Consider the following 23590-nt stretch of genomic DNA (forward strand, 5'->3'; position numbering starts at 1 on the left):
ACCAGGTGGTTTCATTTCAACAGTGATTAGAAAAGCACTCATAATTTAATCAGGAGGATTTTCTCAGTGTTAGCCTAGCATTTTTTATTTTTTATATTTTTTTTTTTTGGGTCCGGTCGTGGGGCCTGAACTCTGGGCCTGGGCGCTGTCCCTCAGCTCTTCTGCTCAAGGCTAGCACTCTACCACTTGAGCCACATCGCCACTTCCGGCTTTTTTCTTTTTGCTTATGTGGTGCTGAGGAATCGAACCCAGGGCCTCAGGCATGCAAGGCAAGTGCTCTACCACTGAGCCAAATTTCCAGCCCCCTAGCATTTTTTAAATAACTACCTTGGATTCTGACAACAGAAGAATGTAAAGTAGGGTAGAGAACAATTAAAGAGCTAAGTCTTCAGACAATCTGGTAAGTGAATAAATGAATGCATTTTGGTTTATACTGATAAGTTTCCTCCCAAATTGTCATCTTTGGAGGGACAATGAAATGCCTTACATATTTACCGTGTTCATATAGTCCCCCAGATTGATATCTAGTTCTAAAATATTCTCAAATTTCATATAAGATTAGAGGCAAAAAATGACCCAAAACAGATGTTCACATGAGCAAATGAACACATACAGCAGGCCACATGGAGTAGATGCGCAATACTGATTGCTTTACTTTTCTTTGGAGACAAGTCTCACTATGTAGACCAAGATGACCTAAAACCTGTAATCTTCCTGCCTCTGCCTCACAAGAATACTGATGTTTTGATGAATGACCTAATCCTCCCAATATTTCTCTACAACTGATTCAACTATGCTATAAAAACCTTAATAACCAATTGAATCTCTTTGTTGCAAATAGGGCACGAAGCTCCAGTCTTCTTTAGTCTTCTAGCACATGGAAAACAAGTGGTAAGATGGCTTGTCTTCCCATGGATAATGTTCCCATCTCGCGGTCTTTTCTCACATAAGCTACAAGGCTTCAAGATATTCTGGCAATCCTCCATACTTTCCATATCTGTTCTGTGCTCAGAAAGGTTATCTGATAGTTTTCCCAGGCTTGAAATAGTCTCTTGGCTTTCAGAACTGTGAGCCAAATCCAAGAATTCCACTGAGTTACAGGGATTAAAAAGTTTGGAATTTTCTTCTTTTACATATCCCTCTTTAGGTCTAACAACTGGAGCTGAAATGGTTCTTCGACAATCAGGGACATCAATTCCTTCATTTTCCTTCTTTTCAGGTATGGCAGTGATATCAGACGTGGAGAAAGAATGAGTTAACTTAGAACAATCGGAATACCAATCCTTCCTCAAGGCCCAGCAACGAAAACAGTACTTCTTGCTTGGAGAGTTGAATTTCTTGCACTCAGTACACTGCCACTCATCCTACAAAGAGGTAAGTACAGCCAATTAATATTCACTTCACGGTAAGCTGAAAAAGAGACAGCAGGCTATCATTTCACCAAACTAGTGATGGCCTAGATATTACACACCAGTGGTTCAGCCGGGATGTGAACAAATCCTACAACCATGTGGAAGTTTTACACTTGTTTTCTAAGCATAATTTATTCCTTTGCCCAGCAAAGACTAAACAAATAAAAAATAGGTAGCATTCTTTCTCCCCTAAAAATTAATAAAAACTTAAAAACTTAACGAAGAGGAAGCTAAAACTAACATGAGGTTTAAAAATTTAGTTTTACTCATGTTCTCTCACTACTTCTGGGACCATATGTAGCTAATTGTATAACAAAATCACACCCTCTAAAAATCCAATATCTTTGCCTTTGAATGCCAAATAATTCCCTCCTACTTCTCTATATTCAATGAATTTCAAATGCTGTGCTTGATTTTAAGATAGCTACTTAGAACACGTCATGCATGCTTAATGTGGCTAATTGCCTGCCTTTGGATCAATGATTTGACACATGCAGATTTGATTTCTTTCTCAATGAAGGCCAAGCACTTCAAGTTTAGAAGTCACAACTCAACTGCCTATACTGAGAGGCTGGGATATGGTTATTTGTTTAACTAAAATGCTTTCCAATGAGCCACAAAAGAAAGTTTGAGGTATGACAGTATACAACTATTTAACTGGCATTTTTTTTTAACAAAACATAAAATAACACAGCTTACTATAACCTCCATAGATTCCTGATTCGATGAAATACAATCTATTGGCATAATAGCTATTCTTTACCCAAATAGCCATAGAAGTCTGATTAAGATGGGAACATGTATCTCAGCTATTTGCATTATGGTTAAGAACACTTACTGGACCTATTATGTTCCATTTTATTACTTAGCTATGAATAGGCAGGTAAGTAATTTGCAATAAATTATCACAATGGTCAACAGCAATACAGAGTGGGAGGAATTAACACCAGAGAACCTAAAAATGCCTCTCCCCCCAAGCAGCAAAACATAAAACTCCTTCCTACCCAATTTCCTACCACTTTTCTCCCAGTTACCTAACTGAAGGAAGTATTAAAAGAAAAAGTGGAGCCGGGTGCCAGTGGTTCACCCCTATAATCTTACTCAGGAGGCTGAGATCTGAGGATCAATTAACCAACACAAAACAGGAAGTGGTGCTGTGGTTCAAGTGATAGAGTACTTGTGTTCAGTTCAAGAGCTCAGGAACAGGGCTAGGAAGTTGGCTCAGTGGTAGAGTGTTTGCCTTGCATGCATGAGGCCCTGGGTTCAATTCCTTAGTACCACATAAGCAGGAAAAAGCCAGAAGTGGTGCTGTAGCTCAAGTGGTAGGGTGCTAGCCTTGAGCTGAAGAGCTGAGGGAGAGTGCCCAAGCCCAGTGTTCAAGCCAAAAAAAAAAAAAAAGAAAACAAGAAAGAAAAGTGGAAGGAGCCAGGCACAACTGTCTCACACCTGTAATCTTATCTACTCAGGACGCTGAGATCCTAGGCAGGAAAGTCTGTGAGACTTATTGTCAATTACCCACCAGAAAACTAGAAGTGGCACTGTGGCTCAAAGTGCTAGAGCACTAGCCTTGAGGTGAAGATCTCAAGGATAGTGACCAGGCCCAAAGTTCAAAAGCACCATGACCAACCAAAAAGAAAAAGAAAAGAGAGAAAGAGAGAGAGAGGGAAAAAAAAAAAAGAAGAAAGGTGGAAGGAAATAGCATAAGAGGAGAAAAGCAAACTATAAATTTTGATCTAGACTTTAAACTGTCAACTGGTAACACCTATTGCCTAAGAGCTTATCAACAAATCTTTAATAGTCCTCCATGAATATTAATCTGTGTGGAAACTAACCTTTACTTGGTTCTTTTTAAGAAAATATTGAAGAAATTATTTTTTAATTGACACACGAATTTTAGATAGACTCCAGCTCTATCGATCCTTGGGATACAAGTGCTTAGTGAGGAAACATAAGACCACTTTGAGTAACTCTGTGTCTCTACTGTGTTATGTCCAAAAAGTCTGATGGCAGGGACACAGAGGCATTTTGGATCATCCTTCCCCAAGTAAGGAAAGAATGGATCAAATTATCCCCTTTCCTCCAAAATTCCAATAAAAACCTCTAACAAGATCTGAATAATCCAACAACCTTTTTGCAACTATGAAAAGTGGTTAGAAATGGAGAAAATGGCATTCTTCAACACAAAGAAGCTACTAGGACTACATCATCTAAACACGTGATCAATTCAAAAGAACTTTAACTGGACAGTCATACCTCAGAGGTAACTTCTACATCAGTATCACTATTTAAGGACTTAGAGTCCTCAAAATCATCATTTTTTACCACTTCAATCACCTGTGAAGGTAAAGACATCTCATTAGTAAGGTGTACCTGTTTTAGATGTGGCTATTACCTGAAAGCAAAAAAGACAAATCAGCTTCAATTTAAAATTCACACCTATATAATCCTAGCTACTCAGGAGGCTAAAATCTGAGGATCACAGCTCACAGCCAGCCCAGGAAAGAAAGCCTATGAGACTCTTATCTCCAATAAACCAAAAATCCAGAAGTGATGCTGTGGCTCAGTGGTAGCATGCTAGCCTTAAGAACAAAATCTCAAGGACACTGCCCAGGCCCTGAGTTCAAGACCCAGGACTAGCACAAAAACAAACAACAACAATAAAAAACCTAAAAGGTAGCCAGCCAGACCCTGGTGATTCACGCTTCTAATACTAGTTGCTCAGGAGCTAACCATTAAGGTTCAAAGCCAGCCTGGGCAGGAAAGTCTGTGAGACTCTTTCTTTCTCTTTCTCTCTTTTGTTTTGGTCAGTCATAGGGCCTGAACTCTTGGCCTGGGCACTGTCCCTCAGCTCTTCAGCTCAAGGCTAACGTTCTACCACTAGAGCCACAGTGCTACTTCTAGCATTTTCGGCTTATGTAGTGCTGAGGAATCAAACCCAGGGCCTCATGCATGTGAGGCAAGCACTCTATCATTAAGCCACCTTTCTAGCCACTCTTTTTATTTTTATTTTTTTGGCCAGTCCAGAGGCTTGAACTCCAGTCCCTGAGCTCCTTTTGCTCAAGGCTAGCACAAAACCACTTCCAGGTTTTTCTGAATAGTTTATTTTGAGTCCAAATAGATACAATAAAAGAGAGAAAAGTCTTACAGACTTTCCTGCCTGAGCTGACTTTGAACTATGACCCTCAGATCTCAACCTCCTGAGTACCTAGGATAATAGGCATAAGCCACCTGTACCTGGCCTTATCTCCAATTAACCACCAAAAAGTCAGAAGTGGAGTTGTGTCTCAAGTGGTACAAGTGCCAGCCTTGAGTTCAAGTCCCAGGACCAGCACCCAAAAAAAAGCAAAAGAAGAAAATTATGTGAGCAACTTATTGTTCAAAGAGATACAGAAACCTAAGCATATTACACCATAAATACATAAATACAATCAACAAAATTTTTCTAGAACGTACCTTTTTGTCATTCACTTTCCCTACTTCTGGTTCAGAATCAGCAGCTCCAACTTTTATTTCAACACCTAATTGTTCTGATACTGACTCATTTAGAAACCACAAATCATCTGTAGTGTCTGAAACAATGGCAGTACCTATATCCTAACAGAGAAAAATGAACATGAATAGTCGGTGGCTCCTCACTACTATTCAGCAAACACAAATGAACTCAAAACTTAAATTGCTGACGCTCTTATCTCCAAAGAACATCTCATCTTTCCTCAACAGATATGTAAGCATTCATTCTACTTGGCAAGTACTATGGTTAAACCAATGACTGGAATTAAGAGTACTTGACAATTTCCTATTTTAACAGAAAATGAGGTATAACTTCCAAGACACATGCTGATGAGTTTGAAAGAACTCACAGTGGCTTAACCAGAAATATTCCTCAATATTCCTCTCCACAAGAATCTAGAAAATATTACATTATTCTTTCTTTTAATCATCGATGACTGCTTCCTGAAGAAATATCAACAGTAATGGAAATTTTTTCCCTGCCACTTCCTGAAGTGTTTTGCTATGGCACCCAGCTGGACCATGAACTCATAATCTTCCTTAACCTTCCACATATTAAGATTACAAATTTAGGGCTGGGAAGGTGGCTCAGTGGTAGAGAGCTTGCCTTGCATGCATGAGGCCCTGGGTTCAATTCCTCAGCACCACATAAGCAAAAAGAAAAAAGCCGGAAGTGGCACTGTGGCTCAAGTGGTAGAGCGCTAGCCTTGAGCTGAAGAGCTGAGGAACAGTGCCCAGGCCCAGAGTTCAGGCCCCACGACCGGACTCAAAAAAACAAAACAAAAAAAAGTTACAAGTTTACACAACCACACCCAACCACATGTGAACCATTGAACAAATTTAAGTGTGTGGAAACTTATTTCATTCATCTATGGGTAAATAGACAATAAATACATATACAAAATACAATCATTAAGCCGGGCGCTGGTGGCTCACGCCTGTAATCCTAGCTACTTAGGAGGCTGAGATCTGAGGATCGCGGTTCAAAGCCAGCCCGGGCAGGAGAGACCGTGAGACTCCTATCTCCAATAAACCACCACAAAACCGGAAGTGGCTCAAGTGGTAGAGCGCTCGCCTTGAGCTGAAGAGCTGAGGGACAGCGCCCAGGCCCAGAGTTCAAGCCCCACGACCGACCAAAAAAAAAAAAAAAATACAATCATTAAAAGGGAAAGAAAATGATGGAGGACAAACCATGATATCTGTCTAGGAAGATGGCATAAGACAACGCTAATGAGTAATAAGGAGGTGGGAAGACTGAGAAAGACAGCAATAGATGAGTTAATCTAAATTAAAATATATGCATATGTGAATTCTTATGGTGAAACCCTTTTGTACAATTAATATACATTAAAAAAGAACCTCAGGCTTGGTGCTGGTGGCTCATGCCTGTAATCCTAGCTACTCAGGAGGTTGAGAGCTGAAGATCGCAGTTCAAAGCCAGCCCAGGCAAGAAAGGCCATGAGACTCTTCTCTCCAATTAACCACCAGAAAACCAGAAGTAGCACTGTGCAGCTCAAGTGGTAGAGCACTTACCTTGAGCTGAAGAGTTCAGGGACAGTGCCAAGCCCAGAGTTCAAGCCCCAACAAAGCACAACAAAACACAACACACACACACACACATACACACACACACACACGAAAACAAAATGAGCTATGTTGGAGGTACTAGAAGTAAGTCAACACAGAAAGTAAAAGGAGGATAAATGTAGCCAATGTATATGAAAACAGAACAATGAAATCTGTTGAAAATGTTGAAGGGGCGGGGGTTGAGTGCGTATGTGTGTGCCTGTGAGCATCTGTGCCCGTGTACGCAACTACTCATGGCATGAACTCAGGCTGGTGCTCTACAATTAAGCCACACCTCTACTTATGGCTTTTTGCTAATTAATTAAAAGTCCCATGGATTTTTCTGCCTGGACTGGCTTTGAACTGCAATCCTCAGATCTCAGCTTCCTGACTATCTAGGATTACAGGTGTGAGCCACCAGTGCCCAGAAAAACTGTTTTAAGAAGGTGGGAAGAGGAATGAGTTTGGAGTTCACAGTATGTATGTAGATGTTTTAACAACCCCCCTTCCACCCTTGCACAACTAATACATCCTAATAAAAAAATAACTTTTAGGGCTGGGAAGGCAGCTCAGTGGTAGAGCGTTAGCCTTGAGCTGACGAGCTGAGGGCCAGTGTCCAGGCCCAGAGTTCAGGCCCCATGACCGACAACAACAAAAAAATTCAATTATATAATGATGATTTTACAAAATGACAAGTGAAATGAAGAATACAAATTAAGATAAAGGAGTAGAGAGGTTTAGGAGGAGGCTATGTTAATTAGGACGTTTTGCAGGGCCATTTCTTGTAAAAATCCAGCTACAAATGTGAATGGACCACACTGGAACTATAGAGTATGACATCCTTGGTAGCTAGGAATAACCTCTCTAAAGAAATTACATTTCAGGGGCTGGGAAGGTGGCTCAGTGGTAGAGCGCTTGCCTTGCATGCTCAAGGCCCTGGATTCGATTGCTCAGCACCACATAAGCAAAAAGAAAAAAAGCTGGACGTGGTGCTGTGGCTCAAGTGGTAGAGCGCTAGCCTTGAGCTGAAGAGTTGAGGGACAGCTCCCAGGCCCAGAGTTCAGGCCCCATGACTGGACCCAAAAGAAATTACATTTCAGACAAGTCTGAAATCAAGAAAAGGAAATAAGAGGACTTGGGAAAAGATATTTGTTCTTTCTCAGAAAGTATAAAGAATAAATTTAAGTTGCCTGAGATAGGAAAGAATTTTGGGTCACAAGTGTGGTGTCTAGAACGCATGCAGTAAACAACAAAGAATGATAGGAGGAGAGGCAAACTATGTCTAAAGGACTCTAAATTTTATTCCACTCATTTTTTAAAGTCATTGAAAAATCAATTGTAAACATGCAGTGATAAAATATTTAAGCTGGCTGATGCCTATAATCCTAGCTACTCAGGAGGCTGAGATCTGAGGATCATGATTCAAAGCCAGCCAGGGCAGGAAAGGCCTAGAGACACTTATCTCCAATAAACCACTAGAAAACCAGAAGTGGTGCTGTGGCTCAAATGGTAGAGCCGAGGGACAGTGCCCAGGCCAAGTTCAAGCTGTACAACTGACCACAAAAAAAAATCCATTTAAAAATTACTGATGGTAAAAAATTAAAATTAGAAATACTAATAGTACCCCAAACCTTGACAGTTTCCAAACATTTTTGCTTTTGCTTTTGCTTTTGAATCATTCACACTAAGTAGCTCAGGAAAGCCAAGAATAAAAAGCTCAGTTCTTTTATAACTCGATGTGGTTTATGTCAAAGCAAGACAGCAGGATCACCGTGATGTTTGGTTGAAATAACTGGCTAATTTATGGGAAAGCTAGGGACAGAATGTTTAGTAAAGCCAAGTTTTATTTTGTTTTATTAAATCAAGACTTTATTTTAAAGGGGTATGGCTGAAGTGATAGAACACTCCCCAGGAAGTGCCAGGCCCTTAGTTCAAACCTCAGTACCTCCAAAGAAATCACACACACACACACACACACACACACACACACACACACTCAGAAACTCTAAAAGTGTTAAGCAGGGAGCTCAATATGGAAGTTAGGCCAGGCACTGGTGGTTCATGCCTGTAATCCTAGCTACTCAGGAGGCTGAGATCTGAGGATCACAGTTCAAAGCCTGCCCAAGGAAGGAAAGTCCGTGAGACTCTTATCTCTTATCTCCAATAAACCACAAGAAAACTGGAAGTGGCACTGTGGCTCAAGTGGTAGATCGCTTGCCTTGAGCTGAAGAGCTGAGGGACAGTGGCCAGGTCCAGAGTTCAAGCCCCACAACTGACCAAAAAAAAAAAAAAAGGCACAAGTGACTCAAGTCTATAATCCTACTTAGTAGGCTAAGATCTAAAGGATAGGTGGTTCAAGGCCATCCCATGCAGACAATCCTGCTAGACTCCATCTCCAAAATAGCCAGCAAAAAGCTTGACCAGAGATATAGCTCAAGTAGTAAGAATGCCACCTGAGCAAGCAAGTCAAGCAAGCATGAGGCCCTGAGTTCAAACCCCAATGCAGAGGGGTGAGGGAGAAAGGCAGAAGAGAATGGAGGACACAGTTCCCATTCAAATGTGAAGTTTACCTGGTTTGTCTGTAAATCAGTTGATCCATTACTTCTAGGTGTATAGTTGTTTCTCAAATTTCCTAAAAACCACCAAGGCAGGCCAGCTACATCCCACTCCTCAAAATCAAGTTCCAGCCTAGATGTTTCATCTTGAGTTAAATTTCCTATCAAGTCTTCATCTACAGAAGTCAAAGGAAAATAATAATATATACTTAACACTTAAGACCCAATACTTACTCTTCACCCGACTTACGTAACTCTAACCACTCTGTTCAACACCTTTATAGTAACAATAAAAATAACTTTTAAAAAAGAACTCATACTCTCATCAGAATATTTATAATCACATTATATGACAGCATCAGAACTCAGAATCTCCCGTTTAGGCTCCATTAGCAATAGTAGGAGTGTATGCTCACTTAATGAGGAATCTAAACTATAAAAACCTCTCAAGAATGGCACTGCTGTGAAAGGATTTCTAAGTCATCATTTACTGGCATTTTATATGTTCCTACCACTATCATAATGACTTGCTCTAATATGAGTAAGTACTTGATCCAATGGACTGCAAATGGTAGGTAACAGCAGAGTGGCCTAACCTTAGTGATCAAAGCAGGCATGGTTGGGAATGTGCCTGGTAGAGTATTGGCCTAGCATGCATGAAGCCCTGGGTTCGATTCCTCTCTACCACATAAACAGAAAAAGCCAGAAGTGGCACTGTGGCTCAAATGGTAGAGCACTAGCCTTGAGCACAGAGGCTCAGGGACATAGCTTAGGCCCTTAATTCAAGCCCCAGGACCGGTAAAAATTAATAACAAAAAATTAATTACAATATTGACCATAATTGGCAATAAGGTTGTTCAGTCAAGCTTGTTGGGATATTTCTCAGTAATTCATGTTTTCATAGGTATTATAACTATTATAAACTGAACTTTAGATTGTCAAATACATACATGTGCTCCTTCTAGACCAATGAACTCTTTTGGGGTTAGGTGGCAACATCGCCAACATTAAAGGACACACATATTTGAATACCTTGTGTTCATGTCTAAACCACACTCAGAACACTAACATAGGGCTGGGAAGGTGGCTCAGTGGTAGAGCATGCCTTGCATGCATGAGGCCCTGGGCTCAATTACTCAGCACCACATAAGCAAAAAGAAAAAAGCCAGAAGTGGCGCTGTGGCTCAAGTGGTAGAGCACTAGCCTTGAGGTGAAGAGCTGAGGGACAGCGCCCAGGCCCAGAGTTCAGGCCCCACGACCGGACACCCCCCCCCCAAAAAAAAAAAAGAACACTAACATAAGCTGCTACCAATCTCTTTCTCATCCTCCAGTCCTTTTTTTTTTTTTTTTGTCAGTCATGAGACTTGAACTCTGGGCCTGGGTGCTGTCCCTCAGCTCTTTAGCTCAAGGCTAGCGCTCTACCACTTGAGCCACAGGGCCACTTCTGGTTTTCTGGTGGTTTACTGAAGAGTTTCATGGACTTTCCTGCCCGGGCTGGCTTTGAACTGTGATCCTCAGATCTCAGCCTCCTGAGTAGCTAGGATTACAGGCATGAGCTACTGGAGCCCAGCTCTTCAGTACTTTTTGTTGTAGCCTTTTCCTGCTTTCTTACTACCTTCTATCTCTCCAGTACACTAGGCCTGCCAGTAACAATCACAGATGCTGAAATGTACTCAAAGTTGTTAAAAGAATTTCTGTAATAAAAAGGTCCCTGACAGAACATAAGATTAACTTGGCTACTTTATGTCAATCCCATCACTATAAGCATATCAACTATCTTTGTACTTATTCATTGCTAAAATGATTCTGAGATGGCACTGTATTAAAGTTATCTGCATCTACATTTAAATTCTATAATATATTCTTTCCACAAATAAATATTCTGTATTTTCTACCTATAGATTTTACTAAACATGCTAAAACTGTTTACTACCAAATTTCCATCACAAACAGTACAAAGATTCTTTTTTTTTTTTTGAATCCAGTCCTGGGGCCTGAACTCTGGGCCTGGGCACTGTCCCTCAGCTCTTCAGCTCAAGGCTAGTGCTCTACCACTTGAGCCACAACGCCACTTCCAGCTTTTTTCTTTTTGCTTATGTGGTGCTGAGGAATCGAACCCAAGGCCTCATATATGCAAGGCAAGAGCTCTAACCACTGAGATACCTTCCCAGCCCCAAAGTTTTTTTTTTATATAACTGTTCTTACTTACACTTTGGATTTTTGGGGGGGAATTGGTTTTTTTTGTTGTTGTTTTTGGCGCTTTTTTTTGCCAGTTCTGGGGCTTGAACACAGGGCCTGAGTACTGTCCCTGAGCTTGTGTACTCAAAGCTAACACTCTATCACTTGAGCCATAGAACCAATTCCAACTTTTTGGTGGTTAATTGACAAGAATCTCAGACTTTCCTGCCCAGGTTGACTTCCAACCACGATCCTCAGATCTCAGCCTCCTGAGTAGCTAGGATTACAAGTGTGAGCCATCAGTGCCCAGCTTGTTCGTATACTTTTAAGCATCATATTGAATAGAAAATAAAGACTTGCATCTAAATTTTAAAATTATAACTTTAATATTATACAGACTAAAAAGTTCAAAGAAAAATAAATAGTCCAAAATTAATTTTATGTTTAAATGTAATTTGTAGAAAACAATGCAGCATAATAAATTGATTCAAATTTAATTTAAACCTTTAGAACAGGGCTGGGAAGGTGGCTCAGTGGTAGAGTGCTTGCCTTGCATGCCTGAGGCCCTGGGTTCAATTCCTCAGCACCACATAAGCAAAAAGAAAAAAGCCGGAAGTGGCGCTGTGGCTCAAGTGGTAGAATGCTAGCCTTGAGCTGAAGAGCTGAGGGACAGCACCCAGGCCCAGAGTTCAAGCCCCACAATCAAATAAACAAATAAATAAATACATACATCTATAAAATTAGTCTTTACTTCAAAAGGTCAAGACAAAACATTCTAACCAGCCAGGCACTGAATGCTCATTTCTATAATCCTAGCTATTCAGGACAGAGAGAGGGAGAGAAAGGGAGAAGGGAAGAGGGGGAGAGGGGAGGGGGGAAAACTAAAGAAAACTATAAAAAGAAAAGTCTGCATAGCCTTAATCCAAAATTACCTCCTCTAGAATTTCTGCGTTTATGCTGTGAGATAGGTAGTGTGGAAATATCACCTTCTTCAGTTCTTTTCCTGGAACTGGGCTTTACCTCCACACTTTGCTGAAAGAAGGGAGAGAGATGTCTATCAGTTCAGTAGAAATGACTGAGACCAGGGGATGTAGCAGTTCCATTCTGGCTCACCAGTGAGTGTGCAACACAATGGGTTATGCACTTGAGAGAGAACTCTGGAGTTCACAACCAGTCATCAAGTAAAGCCAACACATCTTCTCAATCTCTATGAACAGAACACTAAGAGAATCCCACACATGGGGAAAATAAACTGCACAAAGGCCAAAATCTTCTTTTTAAAACAGATTATCTGTATAAAACCACTTGCCTACTACAAAATAGCATAATCAAGAAAACATGTGAAATTCTCACCACATACCAAGATTATTTCCCCAAGTTCTTGAGGGGACTTTATAAAATGGCCTGACATAAACTTAACTACAACAGTCTGGTAAAATCTAATAAAGAAGTTTTCCTAAACATTTATGTAAATACACAATCTGAAATATACACACATCCACGCAGGCAAACACAAACCAAAGAAAGTGCACTGGAAGAACTGAAGATCAGAAGTGCTACATCCCAAAGAAAGATTCAGAGACTGGAACTCTGTTATGGGCAGAACAGAGAAGGTTCACTCTGTCCCTGGTCTGTGAACTCCCAAGAACCTTTCTCATTAAATTCTTATTACATTCAGGGAAAGGCCTTGGGAGTCCAAGATCCACAGGTACAGAGAAGGGGCCACTCTGTACAACAAAAGAAGTCACCGTGTGGTGATTTTACCTTCAGTTGGTCTTGACTTGGAATATCCATACTGTGATCCTGTGCGAGAGCCAGAGTCTGAGCAGCATCTGGATAGCAAGTAAAACAAAAGGAAAACCTTCCCTGGTAATAACCATTCTTTCCACACAAACAGGACCACAGCAAACAACCCTGACGCCGGTTTGGTCCCTACAGACCTACAGATATACTTCTATATGTTGGCTAGAAAAGGCTCTCAAGTGCAAGAGGGTAAAATCCGTAACTGATTAAAAAAAAAAAAAAAAAAGAAGAAGAAGACCAAGACAGGCTACGTTCAAAATAATTCCAAATTATAATCTGGAAGAAAGTGAAAAATGACAAAAAATGTTCTTCATAGCAAGCTTTCAAATTTTTATACAAAAAGTAATTCCAAATACTAGATGTTGATGCCTCACACCTGTAATCCTAGCTACTAAGGAGACTGAGATCTGAGGATCACATTTCAAAGCAAGTCAGTGAGACGCTTATCTCCAATAAACTACCAGAAAACCAGAAGTGGTGCTATGGCTCAAGTGGTAGAGCACTAGCTTTGAGCTGAAGAACAGTGCCCAGGCCCAGAATTCAAGCCCCACGGGCTGGGAAGTTGGCTCAGTGGTAGAGCGCTTGCCTTGCATGCCTGAGGCCCTGGGTTCGATTCCTCAGCACCACATAAGAAAAAAGCCGGAAGTGGCGCTGAAGCTCAAGTGGTAGAGCGCTAGTCTTGAGCTGAAGAGCTGAGGGACAGTGCCCAGGCCCAGAGTTCAGGCCCCACGACCGTACCCAAAAAAAAAAAAAAAAGAATTCAAGCCCCACAACCAATAAAAAAAAAAAAGAAAAGTGATTCCAAGCAGGACCAAATTTGTTCACTTACAAACAACAAAAATATTTGGCCTTTTAAATTTAATTTGTATTCTTAAGTGTTTAGATTTAAGATATAAAAACTTGGAATTTTTCCCATATGTTTCATAATTAGAAATAGCTCCTAATAAGTAAACCTGCATTCTAAGTGTCCCACCACCTGAATGTAGATTGGAATTTTTTTCACAAAGCCTCATTTCTCCCACTTAATATATTTTTTAAGAAGGAAGAAGAACCAGATAAAAGTTTATCTCAAGGCCAAAAAAAGAAAGAAATATAACCTAGCTTACAGAAGTTCTTAGATATTGTGTTAGCTGAAGAGACAAATATATTCAAGTACTTGGAAATTTTTCAGCAGAACAAAAGATAAAAACCCAGCTTCAGAAAAGAACTAGGCTATAAAGAATTTAAGAAATTGAACCATTCTTTGGGGGAGGGGGGAGGCTGGGAAGGGATGTGAAGGGTAAACAAAGGAGGAGGCTGCAATGCTTGGTAAGAAATGTACACATTATCCTGCCCATGTAACTGTAACTCCTCTGTACAGTATGTTCACAAATAAAATTAAATTAAATTAAAAAAAAAAAAAAAAAGAAATTGAACCATTCTTTATATGAAGCTAAATGGAAGCAAAACACACTTGAATAAATCTGTTTTGGATCAGGACCATCAGCTATTACCAGTTCCAGAGATGACATTTACAGGAAATATCATCTTCATCCAAAATGGATTATCAGAAAAAGAATACAGATTCTACACTGACCATTCTGACCATTCTAGACACCAGTGGCTCATCCCTATAATCCAGTATCTGAGTAGCTTAGGGTTGAGATCTGAGGGTTGAGGCTCAAAGCCAGCCTGGACAGAAAAGTCTGTGAGACTCTTATTTCCAATTAGCCAGATAAAAAGTCAAAAGTGATGACATAGCTCAAGTGATAGAGCACCACCGTTGAGTGAAAAAGCTAAGGTAGAACACCTTGGCCCTGAGTTAAAGATCAGTATAAGCACACACATACACACACAAAAATGCAAAAAAATAAAAAAAAACTCTGATAATTCAGTTGTTTAGCTCAAAGCAAACTTTTTCAAAATTTTAATAAGGAATATTATTTTTTAAAGTATTGTTATGGCCAAGTAAGAATATTAATAAGTTCAGAGAAAATTTTCTGATCACAATAATCTTCATCATTTGACTAACACACGTTAGATCAATGTTATCAGTTCCTTAGTAAAGCAATTCTATTATTGTCACATATTGCCAAAGCCTTGCTGCCTTACTTTCCCTTTAAGTAATGACATTTTTTTTTCAGTCATCAAAATAAAGCTCTAACCTATTTGCAAAGGTGTAAAAAGTTACATGAAAAGCACTTCTCTTTTTTTTTTTTTTGGGGGGGGGGGGATCCAGTCGTGGGGCCTGAACTCGGCCTGTCCCTCAGCTCTTCAGCTCAAGGCTAGTGCTCTACCACTTGAGCCACAGCGCCACTTCCGGCTTTTTTCTTTTTGCTTATGTGGTGCTGAGGAATCGAACCCAGGGCCTCATGCATGCAAGGCAAGTGCTCTACCACTTGAGCCACCTTCCCAGCCCCAAAAAGCACTTTTCTATGTTCTACTTAGATACACGTTGGACATTTAAACACATTAACTAGCTATTCAAAACTCTCCAGGTCTTCTACAAAGGTTAGTTTCTCAGCAGCATTGCAGTAGGCATAATTTTATATTTCCTAAAAGGTTACTTGACATAAAAAATTGTACCTAAGTAGTCTTATAAGCCCATATGGTAGACAATACAGAGCAGAAGAGCCACAAAGGTTAGCTCCACTGTGAGGATCAGAAAACATCAAAGCCAGGACATTCTTTAAAACTGTTGCTAGATTTCCAACACAACAGTATTGGAACATAGGCTTAGAGGAACAGAGAAAAGGGATGACTTTGAGACAGAGAGGCGCTTAGGCAGAATCTAAGGTCTTGAGACTATAAGACTAAGGGTGCAGGCAGGCACCAGTACCTCACACCTGTAATCCTAGCTACTCAAGAGGCTGAGATCTGAGGATCAGGTTCAAAGCCAGCCCGAAAGCCGGAAGTGGCGCTGTGGCTCAAGTGGTAGAGCGCTAGCCTTGAGCTGAAGAGCTGAGGGACAGCGCCCAAGCCCAGAGTTCAGGCCCCACAACTGGACCCAAAAAAAACAAACAAACAAAGCCAGCCCCAGCAGGAAAGACCATGAGACTCTTAGTTCTAGTTAACCACCAGAAAACTAGAAGTGGCACTGTGACTCAACTGATAGAATACTAGCCTTTAGATGAAGGACAGCACCCAGGTCCAGAGTTCAAGCTCCACAACCAACAACAACAAAAGATAAAGGGTATAATATTTATGTTAACAATTTACCAAAATAACTGGCAACTCATACTACATTTATGGGTGTGATGGGGAAAAAAATTAAAACAAAAAAAAACTTTTCTCAATTTTCCTTTCAAATAAAATACATGTAATCCAATTTATGAGAATCAACAAAGATGGCTAACCACAAGAACCAATACAAAGTTAACTTAGAGCTGCTAACCAATCAAAATTTCCTGGTTCTGAAAACATTTTGAAATACCCACTGAACTATGGCATTCAGATGCTGCCATTTGGAGAATCTAGGTAATCAATACATGGAAATTCTATGTAATATTTTTTATTTTATGTTATTGATTTGTTTTTGTAGATAAAATCTTGCTATGAAGCCCTGATGGGCCTTGAACCCATCATCCACCTGCCTTGGCCTCAAAAATAGTGAGATTTACATGTGCATACCACCATTCTAGCCTTTTACAACTCAAGTCTGAAATTTTTCAAAATGAAAAATTAAATGAAGATATGCACAGGGAAGAAGTATGTCCAAACAAATTGGGAAGGGAAAATTCGATTATAAGCAAAGATTAAGGAGACATCAATGTATGGCATAATGGGCACAGCAAGGACTGTTCAGTTGGAAATCTCTGCTCTACCACTTACCAGTGGCTCTCATATTGGGCAAATCACTTATTCCATTTAAAAATCCTGTTTTTTATCTCCAGCCTAAATACCTCACAGTGTAGTTGTAAAGATGAACTGAACTAAGCCAGGCGCCAGTGGCTCACACCTATAATCCTAGCTACTCAGGAGGCTGAGATCTGAGGATCGGGGTTCAAAGCCAGCCCGGGCAGGAAAGTCAGTGAGACTCTTATCTCCAATAAACCACTAGAAAACCAGAAGTGATGCTGTGGCTCAAGCAGTAGAGCACTCGCCTTGAGCTGAAGAGCACAGGGACAGCGCCAAAGTCCAAAGTTCAAGCCCCATGACCGACAAAAAAAGATGAACTGAACTATTTTTACAGAACTATATAATGTAGCTCAGTGGTAAATTACTTGCCTCCCTTACCTCCCATGTACAAGGCCCTGGGTTGGATACCTGGCATCACTACCAAAAAAGAAAAAAGAGAAAAGTTCTATACAATATATGACATGTTAAATTGTACAGAGAAAATACAAGAAACAAGGGAAAAATGAGAATTACATCCACTCCGGATACTCAGAGAACAAACCAGTCAGAAAACAAATTTGTCTAGAAAAGTAGATCAGCAATATAAAAATTATGAAATTGTCCATGTATCTTAAGCATGACTATCCCAAGAATTTACATTATTTCATAAATGACTAAATTCCAATAAAACTTAGGCATCACTTACAAGGCTTTCTCTTTCAAATAGAAATCCATGGCTACAAATGTCTTAATGAAAAAAAGACCTCAAAAGTCAAGGGCGCTGGTGGCTCACCCCTGTTATCCTAGCTACTCAGGAGGCTGAGATCTGAGGATCTCGGTTCAAAGCCAGCCTGGGCAGGAAACTCCATGAGACTCTCATCTCCAATAAACCACCAGAAAACTGGAAGTGGCACTGTGGCTCAAGTGGTAGAACGCTGACCTTGAGCTGAAGAGCTGAGGGACAGAGCCCAGGCCCAGAGTTCACGCCCCACAACTGACAAAAAAAAAAAAAAAATCAATGTAGCGAGGTGTCAATGGCTCACACCTGTAATGCTAGCTACTCGGGAGCCTATGGTCGGAGGACTGCAGTTCAAAACCAGCCCAGGCAGAAAAGCCCATGAGACTCTTATCTCCAATTAATTACCCATATAATCTGGAAGTAGAACTGTGGTTCAAATGGTAAAATGCCAGCCTTGAGCACAAAAACATAAGTACAGCGCTCAGGTCCTGAGTTCAAGCCCGGGATTAGCATATTAGCATACACATATGCACGCGCGCGCACTCGCGCGGGCACACACATACACACACACACACACACAATTAGTGTAAGCTAGGCACCAGTGAATCCCAGCTACTCAGGAGGCTGAGCTCTGAGAATCACATTTGAAGCTAGCCTGGGCAGAAAATCTTCAAAAGTCATCTCCAATTAACTAGTACATATGCTGAAGCAAAGGTATGGCTCAAGCAGCAGAACCACCAGCCATGAGGGAAAAAGCCAAGGAAAAGCTCAAGACTCTGAGTTCAAACCTCAATGGAAACTAAAATACAGTCAAAAGAAAGCAATGTAAATTCCAAAATCATGCTTCAGTATAAGCTAAATTTTTTTTTCTGATGTGAGATCTTTAGTGTGAAAGAATTATTTTCAACATATTTATTCAGTAAACATAATCAATCTAAAGAGATTCCATAACTTAGACTTTCTTCCAAGGGCCATGTTACCTAAACTCATGAAGCTGACAAAAGGGCTTCATGTAGGACTGTAGAGGTAAAATTTCACTACTTGGACATGAGTGAGAAATGGGTTAGATTCTAGTTGAAACTACTTTATTCACCTATCTCTACCACACTACCAATTTTGAAACTATTAAGACTCCAAAGCAGCAGTTTCCTGCAGTTAGTAAACTAAATTTAAAGGGTAGTATTTAAAAGGTCTGGAATCAAAAGGTTAGACAAATTAACTTTTAGAGAACAGATTATTAAAATCATTAGGTGAAGGGTGGAGATGTGGCTCATCAGTAGAGCACCTGCCCACCAATTGTGAGGCCCTCACTTCAAATTTCTGTATCATAAAACGTATGTGTATGTGTATACACATATATGCATCATATATGTATATATATATGTACATCATTATGGAAACAGGTCTTAGGGAACCTTTATAATACATGGATCAGACTGACACTACTGGAGCCCACAGAATCTTAACATGACTGAAAGAAAGGAGGACAAACAGATCTTACATGACTGATGTGATGAAATGGAAGTACTAAGAACCATCTATGAAGATCTCTTGGCAAAGAAATGTAAACTTGAATCTATTCAAGCATTATTAGTTTACCAAAACTAGGGAGGACAAAGAAACAAGTTAAACAATCACAAGGATACAATAAATGTGTGAAATTCTACCAGATAAATGACTCATCATTTCTCAAACAATAAGGGACAATAAAAAAAAAAGGGAGTTTCCACATGACAACTGGGTTACTATAGTTAACTTACTGAATATTCAAAGAGCTACAAGTGAGGATTTTTAATAATTCTGACACACAAAAAAATGATACTTGAGGGTGACAGATATGCCTAATTCAATTATTGCACATACATTCAATAAATGTGATGAAATAGGTAGTATTCCACAAATATGTATACCTATTATATGTCATTTTTTAAAGACAAAGTTTTATTATTGAATAAAAGTGTTCATTAAAACCAAATCAAAACACACACAAAAAAGATAGTTAAGTTTTGTAGACTGAAAACACATATTATCAGCCAAGTATGATGTGTAAACTTTGGCTCCTGACTTGAACAATCCAAAAATAAAAGGTATTATTGAGGTAACTGAGGGGAGACTTATTAAGTAGAATTATGGAATATTTATTAATTTTGTTATTACCTAATGGAATAATGGTGTGTAGTTCTGTTTGAAGGAAAAGATTTCTGATTTGTGAGATCTTTTTTTAGTAATATAAAGCAAATATGGTCAAGTGTTTATAATTACTAAGTCTTGGGAGGTAGGCACCTCTATTCTCAGTATGCTTTCACAGTGAAAGATTTAACATAGTAACATTTGGTATGACAGATTATATCCCTCCTAGTCATAAAGAAGATAGCATTCCATTTTCATTTCAATCATCCTTGCTTTCCCATCATTTGCCCCTTAAACTCAAAGCTGTAATAACCAACCAAAGAAATATGTGACATACCTGTGGTAGCGGTAGGTAACATGACAAGATTCTTTCTTAGCATATCATAGAGAGGGCTGTTAAAGGAATTAAAAAAAGAAAATTAACAACCCCAAATACCATTCTAAAGACAGCAGTGAAGCCAGACATTGGTAGGTCACTCCTGTAATCCTAGCTACTTGGGTGGCTGAGAGTCTGAGGATCACAGTTCAAAGCCAGCCCAGGCAGAAAAGTCCCCATGAGACTCCAATAAACTACTCAAAAAAAAGCCAGAAGTGGCACTGTGGCTCAAGTGGTAGAGTGCTAATCTTGAGCACAAAGAGGTTCAGGGACAGCACCCAGACCCTTTGTTCAAGCCCCAGGACCTGCAAAAAGAAAAGACAGTAGTGATACTTTGATTTTCCATTGAATAATAAATGTATTTCTGATGTTATCTCTCAACTTTCTCTACTAAGTATTGGCAGAATCTTTTCCCAGAATTTTTTTAAATTATTTAAATATTAAAAATGCTTAGCTGGGTGCTGGTGGCAGACACCTATAATCCTAGATACTCAGGAGGCTGAGATCTGAGGATCGCAGTTTAAAGCCAGCCCAGGCAGGGAAGTCCATGAGACTCTTATCTCCAATAAACCACTCAGAAAACCAGAAGTGGAGCTGTGGCTCAAGTGGTGGAGTGCTTGCCTTGAGCTAAAGAGCTGAGGGACAGCGCCCAGGCCCAGAGTGCAAGCCCTATGACAGACCAAAACAACAAAAAAGTTCAGGTCTTTTTGCTACTTTGTTCCTATTAAAAGACTGATGGGGGGAGGGGGGGATGTTGGAAGGGATGGGGGCGGGAAACAAAGGAGGAGGCAACAATGCTTGATAAGAAATGGACTCATTATCTTGCCCATGTAATTGTAACCCCTCTATAAGGTATTTTCACAATTTAAAAAAAAAAAAACTGATGAAGGGCTGGGAAGGTGGCTCAGTGGTAGAGTGCTTGCCTTGCATGCATGAGGCCCTGGGTTCGATTCCTCAGCACCACATAAGCAAAAAAAGCCAGAAGTGGTGCTGTGGCACTGTGAGTGAAGTGATAGAGCACTAGCCTTGAGCTGAAGACTAATGGATAGTGCCCAGACCCAGAGTTCAGGCCCCATGACCGACAAAAAAAAAAACTGATAAAACTGATCAATTTACATTTTATTTCACTAACAATAATTCAGTGGACAGATTTCCTTTGGAAGTTTTTCCTTCCTTGTAACAGTCAAATTTTACATTTATACTGGGAAGTGAGAGGAGAGAGGAGAGTCATGAATAATAAGATACAAAAAACCCAGAAGACAAGAGTTATGAAGGGGCTGGGAAGGTGGTTCAGTGGTAGAGTGCTTGCCTTGCATGCATGAGGCCCTGGGTTCGATTCCTCAGCACCACATAAGCAAAAAGAAAAAAAGCCAGAAGTGGCGCTGTGGCTCAAGTGGTAGAGCGTTAGCCTTGAGCTGAAGAGCTGAGGGAAAGCGCCCAGGCCTGGAGTTCAGGCCCCACAACAGGACCCAAAAAAAAAAAAAAAGAAAAAGAAAAGAGTTATGAAGTCAGACACTGATGGTTCATGCTGGTAATCCTAGCTACTCAGGAGGCTGAGATCTGAAGATCGAAGTTTGAAGCCAGCCCAAGCAGTAAGATCTATCTCCAGTTAAAAAAGTCAGGAATTGGAGCTGTGGCTCAAGTGGTAGAGCACTAGCCTTGAGAGCACAAGCTCAAGGACAAGTGTCCAGGCCCAGAGTTCATGCCCAGTACTGGCATGTATGCATACACGCACACAAACACACATACATATGAACACACAAAGAAGCAGTTGTGAGTCAATTACTAACTAGCTGAACGGGACAAGAAAATGACTATATGTCTCACAAAACTGGAGATACTGGGCAGATTAGCTCTACTACAATATTTACTAGACTCATCATCAGCCTCAAACCACCCAGCAATTCTACATCTTTCTCATCAGCTCATCTTTCCCCTCTCTATTACTTAAGGTCCAGACCTAGCTACATTAAGCTCCTATCCAGGCCTTTACACATCATCTTCAAAATGAAGCTATCCTTCAACCAATCCTATCTAACCAACAGTGCTCTTCAACTCAGCTCAAATTTCACTTCCTGAGGAATCATTAGCACTTGAAATCTTACATGCTCTTGATTCATGCTCCTCTTTTTTATATCACTTAATTGTGGTGTAATTCTACCAAGCATGGGTATGATTATTTGACTGAGTGTGGAAGAGTACCTCACTACTCTCTAAGCTCCATCCAGTCAGACTTCTGGTATTGCTCACTGATGTACTACCGGCTATATAATATATGCAGGCCCTTAAAATACTTGTTGACTGAAAGAAGAAATAACCACTAATAATTTATGGAGATCTACGATTAAGAATAAGTACTCAAGCTGGGCGCTGGTGGCTCACGCCTGTAATCCTAGCTACTCAGGAGGCTGAGGTCTGAGGATTGCAGTTCAAAGCCAGCCAGGGCAGGAAAGACCGTGAGACTCCTATCTCCAATAAACCACTAGAAAGCCGTAAGAGGCGCTTTAGCTCAAGTGGTAGAGTGATCATCTTGAGCTGAAGAGCTAAGGGACAGCGCCCAGGCCCAGAGTTCAAGCCCTACAACTGACACACACACACACACACACACACACACACACACACACACACACACACACACACACACACACACACACACACACACACACACACACACACACACACACACACACACACACACACACACTCCTTCACTCTTTTTACCTTTGATCTTTCACAGAAAAACTTTCACGTCCTAGTAGTTCTCCCAGGCCCAGAGTTCAAGCCCTACAACTGACACACACACACACACACACACACACACACTCCTTCACTCTTTTTACCTTGGATCTTTCACAGAAAAACTTTCACGTCCTAGTAGTTCTCCCAAAAGATCACCACCACAATATACCATATGCTGCTCTTGTTGATCATAAAGCTGCTTCACCATTATATACTGGCCTAGATAGTGCATTACCTGCATGGGAATAAAACAACATGAAACAATCTGTCCAAATGCTCCCAAAATAATTATTAGTAAAGCAGTTTCCAGAGAAAAGATAAGGAAACTGTCCAGGCGTGTACACTGACAGCATCCAAGGGTCCTACAAAAGAACAGTAACTTCAAACTACTAATTCATCCATTATCTTTCTGGTCATTTACAAGATACACACTTTTATTAACAAATCATACTTACCTGATAAGGAGATGAGGTAATGAGTTTTTCTTATCAGTCCAAATGAAAATGTATGTTCTTTATTACCACTGCTTCTGTACTAGGTAGAACACACTTGACTGCTGGCCACGAAAATGTTTCCCAAATCCAAGGGCACATACCCAGTGATTTTGATTTATGTTCATTTACTTTTTTCTGGCAAATGTACAATTATCTATTTGCAAGATAGGGGAGGCAATACTGAGGTTTGAATTCAGGGCTCTGCATTTCTTAGGCAGGGGCTCAAACCACTTGAACCATGCACTACCAGTCCTCTTGGTTTCATCATTTTT

General features: G+C 40.3%; 1 protein-coding gene across 5 annotated transcripts in view; it reads right to left on the reverse strand.

Moving 5' to 3' along the window:
- Window positions 1-227: 227 nt before the first annotated feature.
- The window catches only part of Mdm4 (MDM4 regulator of p53), a 39931-nt gene continuing 16568 nt past the window's right edge, over window positions 228-23590 (reverse strand). The window contains exons 4-11 of one of the 5 annotated variants that reach the window (XM_042682110.1): window positions 22926-23059; window positions 20047-20102; window positions 12986-13053; window positions 12154-12253; window positions 9059-9219; window positions 4866-5006; window positions 3666-3746; window positions 228-1364 (exon numbers count right to left, since the gene is read on the reverse strand). In XM_042682110.1, the coding sequence (XP_042538044.1) occupies window positions 792-1364; window positions 3666-3746; window positions 4866-5006; window positions 9059-9219; window positions 12154-12253; window positions 12986-13053; window positions 20047-20102; window positions 22926-23059 (1314 nt within the window). In that variant the 3' untranslated portion in view covers window positions 228-791. Of the gene's footprint in view, window positions 1365-3665; window positions 3747-4865; window positions 5007-9058; window positions 9220-12153; window positions 12254-12985; window positions 13054-20046; window positions 20103-22925; window positions 23060-23590 lie in introns of those variants that run through there. The other 4 variants (XM_042682111.1, XM_042682112.1, XR_006147718.1 and 1 more) reach the window with 4 other exon arrangements.

The sequence above is a fragment of the Dipodomys spectabilis genome, unplaced genomic scaffold, assembly GCF_019054845.1.
Source record: "Dipodomys spectabilis isolate Male_0828 unplaced genomic scaffold, ASM1905484v1 ptg000069l, whole genome shotgun sequence".
Classification (NCBI taxonomy): Eukaryota; Metazoa; Chordata; class Mammalia; order Rodentia; family Heteromyidae; genus Dipodomys; species Dipodomys spectabilis.